Source organism: Mobula birostris, chromosome 13 (assembly GCF_030028105.1).
Source record: "Mobula birostris isolate sMobBir1 chromosome 13, sMobBir1.hap1, whole genome shotgun sequence".
Lineage (NCBI taxonomy): Eukaryota > Metazoa > Chordata > Chondrichthyes > Myliobatiformes > Myliobatidae > Mobula > Mobula birostris.
The window spans coordinates 8550859-8562802 of record NC_092382.1 but is presented as its reverse complement, the minus strand read 5'-3'; the positions used below and the strand labels follow the sequence as shown (position 1 = coordinate 8562802).

Here is an 11944-nt window from a genome sequence, read left to right as displayed (position 1 = left end):
GCGGGGTCAGGGAGAGAGGGACAGAGATCAGGGGGGAGGGGAGGGGATGGGGGGACATGGCCGGGGAAGAGAGAGGAGGGAGAGGGAGGGGAGACGGGGAGAGGGAGGGGAGACGGAGAGAGGGAGGGGAGAGTTGGGGGTTGGGGTCGGGGTCGGAGAGAGAGGGACAGAGATCAGGACGGAGGGGGTGGGGGGACATGGCCGGGGAAGAGAGAGGAGGGAGAGGGAGGGGAGAGTTGGGGGTCGGGGTCGGGGTCGGGGAGAGAGGGACAGAGATCAGGAGGTAGGGGAGGGGACGGGGGGACATGGCCGGGGAAGAGAGAGGAGGGAGAGGAAGGGGAGACGGAGAGAGGGAGGGGAGAGTTGGGGGTTGAATTGCGGGGTCGGGGTCGGGGAGAGAGGGACAGAGATCAGGAGGGAGGGGAGGGGATGGGGGGACATGGCCGGGGAAGAGAGAGGAGGAAGAGGGAGGTGAGACGGAGAGAGGGAGAGGAGAGTTGGGGGTTGGGGTCGGGGTCGGGGAGAGAGGGACAGAGATCAGGAGGGAGGGGAGGGGATGGGGGGACATGGCCGGGGAAGAGAGAGGAGGGAGAGGGAGGTGAGACGGAGAGAGGGAGGGGAGAGTTGGGGGTTGAATTGCGGGGTCGGGGTCGGGGAGAGAGGGACAGAGATCAGGAGGGAGAGGGAGGGGATGGGGGGACATGGCCGGGGAAGAGAGAGGAGGAAGAGGGAGGTGAGACGGAGAGAGGGAGGGGAGAGTTGGGGGTTGAAGTGCGGGGTCGGGGAGAGAGGGACAGAGATCAGGAGGGAGGGGAGGGGATGGGGGGACATGGCCGGGGAAGAGAGAGGAGGGAGAGGGAGGGGAGATGGAGAGAGGGAGGGGAGATTTGGGGGTTGAAGTGTGGGGTCGGGGTCTAACCTCTTTGTTAATCCTCTATGGAATTAATTTCCATCTTCTGCAGCCCCGTGTTGCCCCAACCACTCACCTCCCACCCCCGTCACTATTTCCACCTTCCCACCTCCCCCTCACCTGGATCCACCTCTCACTCCCCAGCTCTTGCCCCATCCCCACCCCTCACCTCTTTTCTCGGACTATTTCCCGTCCACTCTCAGTCCAGAGGGAGGGTCTCGGCCCGAAATGTTGACGGTCCATTTCCCTCCACAGATGCTGCCCGACCCACTGAGTTCCTCCGGCAGTTTGTTCTTTGGTCTGTGTGACCCGTGTTAGTGTGGGGAGCGGGATTTTACACCATATTCCCGGGACAGTCTCAACAAAACACAAATAATTGTCACTTTGCCCGGACCATCGGCCCCGCTTGCAGGGCAACAGTCTGCCGGTGTTTGCCCCCCAATGTGGTGAATCGCCACCACCGTGGGCTCAGACATTTCCACAGATGAGCCCCTCCTGTCCCCACCGGGACAAACATCCTGTCCGCCCCCTCTCTCCCCGTCTTCATCCTCTCCCTCCCCGGGGAACCGGCATCAAACCGACGGGCCGAGCGGTCTCCTCCTACCTCTCAGCGACACATCAGACTCCGGCCGCAGGAGACGCTTCACAAACGCCCCAACTTCCCTCGGAGGGAAATGGAAATAAATCAGAAAGCGGACATTTACTTTGACGGTTGTCCCGCCGTGACGGGAAGTTCGGGAGACGGTGTCAGCGGGGGTAACGCCCTCTCGGGTCGTCCGCCTCCGCTATTGGCTGGAAGCAGTGATTGACACTGCTTCGTACCAATGGAAATAGCGCAGCGCGTGACTCCTCTGTTGACAGCGGTGGGGGAGGAGCTGGTCACGTGATTAATAGCCCAGCCGTTAAACCGACCAAGCTCGAGCTCACCAGCGCGCGGGGCACAAAAGGCCCCGGATGATCGGTTGAGGTGAGAAGGGATCTCCGGGTTGGGGGTCTCACCGGGCGGCGTTTTCAACACCGACTTCGGGTAGTTGCTGTGACTCCGGACTCCGTGACCCGCAATCCCGGGACAGTCCTGCTCTCTTCCCTCTCTCTCAGCCCCACCATCCGGACACGGGCCCCGGGGAGCTTCCGGCTGATGAGGGAATGGGAACCGATGGGTCTCTCAGACAGAGCTGAGCTCCAGCTGTCTAAATGCAAGGATCGGGAACTCGGAGAAAGGGAACAAAATCTTTTACATCAGCTGTTGTGAAAATCACCTTTGTTCTGCCTCCAGTCACAAACAAGAGAAAATCTGCAGATGCTGGAAATCCGAGCAACACACACAAATTGCTGGAGGAACTCAGCATTAGTACTCTTTTCCATAGATGCTGCCTGGCCTGCTGAGTTCCCCCAGCATTTTGTGTCTGTTGCTTGTTCCACCCCCTCTTGTTCTGGACTTTCTACCCGTGAGAACATGTTTTGTCCCACTCTCTCTGGGTACATAATGATATCAAACACCTTTGTCCTGGGCAACAAGTAGCTTTCACATCACAAATGTGCCAGACTCCAATGAGACAGACTACTGCCCTTCCCTTCATATTCATTGGCATTGCCATCACTGAGTTCACCACCGTCAGTCACCTGGGGGAGGGTTCAGGGGAAATATTTATGTACAATACAGAAACTGGTGTTACCTGTGTGTATTGTGGTGATGCAAAAGTTGCTGGAGAATTTGAAAGTGGGAAGAAGTGGAGTGATAGTTTGAAATCTGACTTTTTAAAGCGTCATTTAGCAAGCAAATCAGATATGGACAATGTGCAAAAGCTCTGGCGAGAAAATCCTTCATTACCCGTTACAGGCCTGCAACATGGGTTGTGTGAGAGTGCAGATGAATTCAACTGAACCCAGAGGAGATCAAAGTTCTTACTGACAGTGATTTGCTAGCAGTTAAAATGAATACCTCTCTATATAAAATTCACTGTGCACATGTTGTCACTGGTTAAAAGAATGAACAGTACAAGATTTACTTTACTTTGTACTTTATTGTCGCCAAACAATTGGTAGTAGAATGTACAATCATCACAGCGAAATTTGATTCTCCGCTTCATACTCCCTGGATAACAAATATTAAATATTATAAATATTAAAATTAGTTAAAATTAGTAAATATTACAAATTTAAATTATAAATCATAAATAGAAGATAGAAGAATGGGAAGTAAGGTAGTGCAAAAAAACCGAGAGGCAGGTCCGGATATTTGGATAGTACGGCCCAGATCCGGGTCAGGATCCGTTCAGCAGTCTTATCACAGTTGGAAAGAAGCTGTTCCCAAATCTGGCCGTACGAGTCTTCAAGCTCCTGAACCTTCTCCTGGAGGGAAGAGGGATGAAAAGTGTGTTGGCTGGGTGGGTTGCTTCCTTGATTATCCTGGCAGCACTGCTCCGACAGCGTACGGTGTAAACTGAGTCCACGGACGGAAGATTGGTTTGTGTGATGCGCTGCGCCGTGTTCACGATCTTCTGCAGCTTCTTTCAGTCTTGGACAGGACAACTTCTGTACCAGGTTGTGATGCACCCTAGAAGAATGCTTTCTACAGTGCATCTATAAAAATTAGTGAGGGTTTTAGAGGACAGGCCAAATTTCTTTAGTTTTCTCAGGAAGTAAAGGTGCTGGTGGGCCTTCTTGGCAGTGAACTCTGCTTGGTTGGACCAGGTCAGGTCATTTGTGATATTTACCCCGAGGAACTTAAAGCTCTATGTGCATACCGGTCATTACAAATTAGAGGGGACATTGGTGGTGGAACCTCCACTGTCCCTTATGCCCTCACCTACAAGATGTGCATCCAGCTGCAGCTCATAACCCTGCACTTTATGGAGTTGGAACTTGAAATGGATCAATTCCAGATCATCCAGGCAGTGATGCAGCCAGTCAGGATGCTCTCAGTTGTGTTCCAGTAGAAAGTTCTTAGGATTTGGGACTCAATCCCAAGCTTCTTCAGCCGTCCGAGGTGAGCAAGGTACTGTTGTGCTTTTTTCACAACACAGCCGGTATGTACAGACCATGTGAGGTCCTCGCTGATGTTTATGCCAAGGATCTTAAAGCAGTTCACTGTCTCAACCCCAGATCCATCAATGTCAATTGGGATTAGCCTGTCTCCATTCCTCCTGTCATCCACAATCAGCCCCTTTGTTTTTTTTAGATTAGATTGGATTCAACTTTATTGTCACTGTGCCAAGTACAGATACAAAGCCAATGAAATGTGGTTAGCATCTGACCAGAAATGCAAAGAATCGTGTTATTTACAAAATAACTGAATAAAAAAGTGCTACAACACCCAAATATAAAAGTACTGAGACAGTACAATACGGATGCAATACTGCTTAGCGCTGTGACTAGAGGTTCAGCAGTGTCACAGCCTCAGGGAAGAAGCTCTTCCTGTGCCTGTTGGTGTGGGAGCGGAGGCTCCTTTAGCACCTCCTTGATGGGAGGGGAGTTAATAAGTCCATGGTTAGGGTGAGATGTATCCTTGATAATTCTTTTCGCCCTACCCAGGCAGCGTTTATGGTAGATGTTCTCAATGGTGGACAATTGGCTGTCGATAATCCGCTGGGTAGTTTTCACCACACACTGGGGTGCTTTGCGCTCTGATACAGGACAATTGCCATACCACACTGAGATGCAGTTGGTGAGTATGCTCTCAATGGTACAGCAGTAAAAGTCTGTCATATCCTGGGACAGAGGTGAGCTTTCTTGTTGCTCCGCAGGAAGTAAAGGTGCTGTTGTGCCTTCTTGATCAGGATGGAGGAGTTCAGAGACCAGATGAGATCCTCGGAAAAGTGGACACCAAGGAATTTGAAGCTTGATACACGCTCCACTACAGTTCCGTTGATGTAGATGGGGACGTGAGTGTGGCTCCTGGCATGCCTGAAGTCCACAGTGATCTCCTTGGTCTTCTGGGTGTTAAAGGCCAGATTGCTGTCGGCACACCACGCGGCCAGGTGCTGGACCTCGTCCCTGTAGGCTGTCTCGTCATCCCCTCTGATCAGACCAACCACCATGGTGTCATCTGCGAACTTGATTATGGAGTTAGAACCATGTACAGGAATGCAGTCATAGGTGAAAAGGGAGTACAGAAGAGGGCTCAGCACACAGCCCTGAAGCACGCCGGTGTTCGGGGTGAGAGTGGAGGAGGAGAGGTTGTCTAACTTAACTGATTGGGGTCTGTTAGTCAGAAAGTCCAAGGTCCAATTGCAGAGGGATGAGCTGATAGCAAGCTGGCGAAGTTTGGTGATCAGCTTGAAGGGGCTTACAGAATTGAATGCTGAACTAAAGTCAATGAACAGCATTCTGACGTAAGAGTTGGGGCTGTCCAGGTGGGTCAGGGCAGAGTGAAGTGCCGTGGAGATGGCGTCCTCTGTTGACCTGTTGGTGCGATAGGCAGATTGATGGGGGTGCAGGGTAGTGGGCAGACAGGATTTCAGATGTGACAGAACCAGTCTTTCAAAGCACTTTGCAATGATGGGGGTGAGTGCAACTGGGCGGAAATCATTCAGGCTCGTGGCAGTGGAATGCTTCGGCACTGGCACGATGGTGGCGATCTTGAAGCTTGTGGGGACAACACCCCGGGCCAGTGACAGATTAAAAATGTCCGTGAAGACCCCGGCCAACGGCCCTGCACAGACTCTGAGCACATGGTCAGGTATTCCATCCGGACCAGCTGCCTTCCGTACATTCACCCTGCTCAGGGTCCACAAACATCAGAGGTGGAAAGTGAGAGAGACAGTTCACCAGGTGGGAGATCCGCTTTGAGGGTGACCTCCTTGTTCCCTCGATCAAAGCGAGCGTAGAAGTAATTGAGCTCATCAGGGAGGGTAGCAGAGCTGGAAGGGGGCACAGTACTAGGAGGTTTGAAGTCTGTAATGACCTGTATGCTATGCCACATGGGCTGGGGGTCAGAGGAGTTGAAATGCTCCTCGATTCTCTGTTTGTAAATGTGTTTAGCCTGAGAGATTCCCCTCCTCAGGTTGGCCCTGGCTGAGCTGTAAGCCTCCTGGTCTCCAGACCTGAAGGCTGAATCTCTGGCTTTGAGTGGGAGGTGAACCTCTCTGTTCATCCATGGTTTCTGATTGGGGAAAACTTTTATTTGTTTTGGTGATGTCTCTCTATCTACACACTTGTTGATGTGCTCAAGGACAGAGTTGGTTTATAAATCAATGTTAATCTGAGAGTCTGTGGTGGCATGGGCAGCAAACATGCTCCAGTCTGTGTGCTGGAATTGGTGCTGAAGAGCAGAGTCAGCCCCCTCCAGCCAGATCTTAATAGTCTTCATTGTGGGTTTCACATGGTTAATGACCGGGCTATACTTGGGAAACAGAAACAGTGAAAGATGGTCAGATTGTCCCAGGTGGGGGAGGGTAGTGAGTTTGTAAGCATCAGCCACATTTGTGTAGACATTGTCTAAGGTTTTATTCCACGTGGTGGTGCATAATACATTTTGGTAAAATCTTGGAAGCACGGTACGTAGGTTACAATGATTAAAGTCCCCAGCGACAGTCAAAGCTCCATCTGGATGCAATGTCTGCAGCTTGCTAATAGCAGCACTGAGGTCTTTCATGGCTACTTTAGCATTAGCATCCAGTGGAACATAAACTGCGACAGCAATGATGCATGTTTTGTGACAATGAGGGGAGGTTGTTTTCTTGACACCAGTCAGATGTTGTTCAGACACCAGATACAGTCAGCAATCAAATGGTTGAGCCTGGAGCCTTCTCCTCCCCAACCTCCCGCCACCTTCTTTATTGGGTCTCTGCCCCTACCCTCTTCAGTCCTGACGAAGGGTTATGGCCGGAAACGTTAACTGATCATTTCCACGGATGCGGCCCGACCTGCTGAGTACCTCCAGCGTGTTGTGAATGGTGCGATGAATGTGCTGAGCTGTGTATATCACAATGCAAGAAGCATCGTAGGAAAGCCAGATGAGCTCAGGACAGGGAATTATGATATTGTAGCCATAATTAGGACTTGGTTGCACCCAACGTCTGAGGGATTTAGAGGAACAAATTTGTAGAGAGATCGCAGACCATGCCAAGAAACAAAGGTTGATTCAGTAAGTGATTTTAACTTTCCATATATTGACTGGGACTCCCATACTGTAAAAGGACTAGATGGGTTAGAGTTTGTCAAATGTGCCCTTAATCAGTAAGTAGAATTCCCGACGTAGAAGTGTGCAATAAGCTGTTAGGGAATGATCCAGGGCTGGTGACAGAATTTAGTGATCATCATGCCATGAGATTCAAAGTAAATATGGAAAAAGGAAGGTCTGGACCAGGGGTTGAGATTCTAAATTGGAGAAAGGTCAATTTTGATGGTATCAGAAAGGATCTGACAAGTGTGGTTTGGGACAGGCTGTTTTCTGGCAAAGGAGTACTTGGTAAGTGGGAGGCCTTCAGAAGTGAAATTTTGAAGGTATCTAGTTTGTACATGTCTGCCAAAATAAAAGTTGAAAGGTAACTGGTGCTGGGAACCTTGGTTTTCAAGCGATATTGAGGTCCCGAATATTTTGTCCCTCTGAATGCCTCAGACTGTTGGGTGCTACCAAGACTCATTAATGACTACAATATCATAATTCCACCCCAAGCTCATCCAACTTTTTTTTAGTCGTCTTCTGTGGGTTTCTAAAAGCTTCCCAATCGTCTTTGCTCTTTTGTTTACCCTCTCTTTGGCTCTTATGTTGGCTTTGGTTTCTCATTTCAGCCACGGTTGTGTCCTCCTGCCTTTCCAATGTTTCCACATCTTTCGGATGTATCGATCACTCGGCTCCTGAATTGCTCCCAGAAACTCCAGCCATTGCTGCTCCATTGTCACTCCTACCTTTTCCCTTCCAGACAAGTTTGGCCAGCTTCTCTGTCATAGAAACATGGAGAAGTTCAGTACACAAACAGGCTATTTGGTCCATCTGGTCAATGCTGAAAAATCATTCAAGCTGTCTAATGCAACTACCTGTACTGGGACCATCGTCCTCCAGACCCCTACCATCCAGGCTCCCATCCAAACTTCTTTTAAATGGTGAAACTGAGCTCATATTCACCACTTGTGCTGGCATCTCATTCTGCACTCTCACAACCATTTCAGTAAAGAGCTTTTCCAAATGTTCCTGTTTAATTATCAACTTCCCCACTTACCCCTGACCTCTGGTTGTAGTCTCACCCAACCTCGGTGGAAAAAGCTGCTTGCATTTGCCCTATCTATACCCTCATAATTTTGTATACTTCTAACAAATCCTCAAAGCAATGTATAATTTCTTTCTTTATGTTTAGAGCCTTTCTTAGATGTGTAAGATGATAAAGGGCATTGATCATGTAGATAGCCAGAGGTTTTTTCCCAGGGCTGAAATGGCTAACATGAGGGGGTATAGTTTTACAGTGCTTTGAATCAGATACCGAGGGGATGACAGGGGTAAGTTTTTTTACAGAGAGTGGTGGGTGCGTGGAATGCACTGCCGGCTACTTGTGTGAGTATTTCAGTTACTGTGGGGCCAGGAACCCATGCAGCTCAGTGGGAACAGGGAATAATACCAATGGGGAGAGTCAGACTGAGCCAGGTCACAGATTGGAGACGGCAGAAATGCCCCATTCTGATAGAGACAGGAAGAGCATCAGAGAATTTGCTGGTCACTCCAGATACCAGCTCTGTGCCCAGTTAGAAGATGATTTCTCTCTCCAACCTGGATTGAACCTCACTGTAACAGTGTGATGCCAGATCACACCTTGGCAACTCAAGTGATCTCATCTGAAATGTTGTCCGACACCCATTGATGGATTTTGTAAATCTTTTTACAGGTTAAAAATGACGAGGAATTTATCTACGGGAATCTTGAACACAACACACCAGTTTTGCTGTTCTTGTCCAGATATTTAAGAAGTAGAGCAAGCGAATCACTTGATCGTCCCGCCCGCTCAGACTGTGGGGAGGGATTCACTCAGTCATTTCAACTGAAGATATATCAGCAAGTTCACACCGGACAAGGCCATTCATTTGTTCTGTGGGTGAGAAGGCATTCAGTTGCTCATCCCACCTGTGGACACATCAGTCAGTTCATCCTGGGCAGAGGCTGGTCATCTGCTGAATTTGTGGGGGAGGATGCATTCAGTCATCTGACCTAATGGCTCACCAGCGAGTTCACACCAGGGAGCAGCCGTTCACCTGCTCAGACTGTGGGAAGGGATTCACTTGCTCAACCAAACTGAAGGTACATCACAGAGTTCACACTGGGGAGAGGCCGTTCACCTGCTCAGACTGCGGGAAGCGATTCAGCATATCATCTCACCTTCTGATTCACCAGGCAGTTCACACTGAAGTGAGGGATTTCATCTGCTCAGTCTGCGGGAAGAGATTCTCTCAGTCATCCAACCTACAGAGACACCAGCGAGTTCACACTGGGGAGAAGCCATTCACCTGCTCAGACTGTGGAAAGGGATTCACGCGGTCATCCCACCTGCAGAGTCACCAGCGAGTTCACACTGGGGAGGGGCTGTTCACCTGCTCAGACTGTGGGAAGGCATTCACTCAGGCATCTCACCTACGGAGACACCAGTCAGTTCACAATGGAGAGAGGCCATTCACCTGCTCAGTCTGTGGGAAGACATTCACTCAGTTATCCAACCTACAGACACACCAGCGAATTCACACTGGGGAGAAGCCGTTCACCTGCTCAGACTGTGGGAAGGGATTCACACAGTTAGCTAACCTACAAACACACCAGTCAGTTCACACTGGGAAGAGGCCGTTCACCTGCTCAGACTGTGGGAAGGGATTCACCACATCGTCTCACCTACTGAGTCACCAGTCAGTTCACACTGCAGTGAGGGATTTCACCTGCCTAGACTGTGGGAAGAGATTCTCTCAGTCATCCAACCTACAGACACACAAGCGAGTTCACACTGGGGAGAAGCCGTTCACCTGCTCAGACTGTGGAAAGGGATTCACTCGATCATCCAACCTACAGAGTCACCAGCGAGTTCACACTGGGGAGTGACTGTTCACCTGCTCAAACTGTGGGAAGGGATTCTCTGTCATCTGATCTTTTGGCACACCAGCGAGTTCACACTGGGGAGAGGCCATTCACTTGCTGTGAATGTGGGAAGGCATTCACACGATCATTTCATCCACTGAAACACCAGTGAGTTCACACTGGTTAAAGGCTGATCACCTGCTCACACTTTGGGAAGAGATTCTCTCAGCCATCTTCACCAAGGGTGCATCATTGAGTTCACACTGGGGGGAGGCCGTTCTTCTGCTGTGAATGTGGGAAGGGATTCACTCAGTCATCTAACCTTGTGACACACTAGCAAGTTCACACTGGGGAGAATGTTTCAATAAGCTGCCTGCTGGATATTTGTCCATTACCATTGCTGAATGCAATTTCAACAGTGACTGTCGGTGCTGAACTCTGCAATTATTGCTGCTGCTCACCACACCCAGTTCTGCACCCTGGTCACTGGGCATGGGAGGAGCTTATTCTGCTGCATATTCACCTTTAATGGGACTGGAGATTAATATTCTGGATCTGAGACAAATAAATCAGTTCTATTTTAAACGCTGTCTTCATTACTTAGTGAATTTATAACACACCTTGTACAGTAGAGAGTCAACTCAGGCTGGCTGGACACTGCCAGTGATTCTGTTCTACAACAGTCCTTTTAAATCCTCCCCTGTTGTTCCCCTTTTGCTCTCCCTGTGGGATGGGTTCCAATCACCACTCTGCGGGTGAAGAGGTTTCCCTTGAATTTTCTGCAGACTAAAGAAGTCGAGCTGATTGCAGTTCTGTCTGAGATGTTCTTCACCCCTGAAATCTCTGGGCTGAGTTAACCTCCTTATTCAGGGCTCATTTCCACATTATGGGTCATTTTTCCTGCTTCTAAAGGGTTGTTAGAAAACACCACTGTCCTCTGAAGACTGAAAGCAGGATGGGAAACCATTAGTTGGATGCTCAATGAAGCAGGGTCAGAAACCAGAGGCGGGTCTGCACAGGGCAGAGTTTGGGGCTCTGAACGATGGTCAGGGTAAGAATGTATGATGAGGAGAAGGGAATCAGCAACGGGGTGGGGCAACGAATGACAGAGTAGCAACATTTGGAAGCTGATTGACAGGGAAAATAATTCGGTTGACTGATGACACAAACAACGCCTGTGGTGAGGTGCTCCATTGATCGAGGAACATGTGTGTGTTGGGAATGGTTATATCTATTGAGGGAGTTGTTCCTGCTTGTTTATTCTGTAATATTATATCCAGATGTTTATATTTTAGATTATCCTATCTGTAATAATGTATTGATTATCATATAAATTGTGAGATTCTGTCCTGAACTGGATCAGGCTGGAATTTATGGTGCCTTAATGAAGTTATGGTGGTCATTCATGAGTTTGTATTTTAAAGCAAGATTTTGGTGAATGATATTTGCCACTTCATTGTGCCTTCATATGTAATCAGATTGAGTTAAACTGCTTTAGGATCCCGGAATGTGTTGGATTGTGTCTGGTTTCTCGGCATTTGCTGCATTTATTGCCTTGTTTGTTTGTATTGTATGTGTTTTTGATTTTGTTTCTCTTTTTGTGAACCCCCTTGTGCTGTATTTCTGCAAGGAACCCCTCTGTTTCTGGGAAGAGGTTTCCAACTCTAGTCAGGTGCTCGATGCTTCCCTGTCACCATCTCGTCTGCTCAGATCGTTGGGATGTCTCCCATGGAGGGTTATACTCTGGTTAATGTTTTCTTCCATAATGATGATTTATTTTTCTCAGTTTGCCTCTCATTTAAGTTTTCTGGTCTGTATTTCTTATCATGATTGCAGATACACACATGGAGTGCTGAATCCTGTTCAGTTTATATACTTAGAAGTTTTATCTGACAGTTGTGATTTTTTTTTTCATGTGTGTTATTCCTCTTCCTCCTTCTGTCCAAGGTTATTTTAATCTAAATGGGTTTGAGTGTAAATAGTCTTTTCTAAAGTTGTCATTTCAGTTCTTATTTATCTTTGTAAATTTTACTGATTGAAAT

General features: G+C 48.8%; 1 protein-coding gene across 1 annotated transcript; it reads left to right on the top strand.

Moving 5' to 3' along the window:
• The first annotated feature begins 1807 nt into the window (after positions 1-1807).
• LOC140208322 (uncharacterized) lies at positions 1808-11944 on the top strand. The gene is made up of 2 exons (XM_072276908.1): positions 1808-1877; positions 8731-11944. The coding sequence occupies exon 2, from the start codon at positions 9054-9056 to the stop codon at positions 9924-9926; it is 873 nt and encodes a 290-aa protein (XP_072133009.1). The 5' UTR covers positions 1808-1877; positions 8731-9053; the 3' UTR covers positions 9927-11944.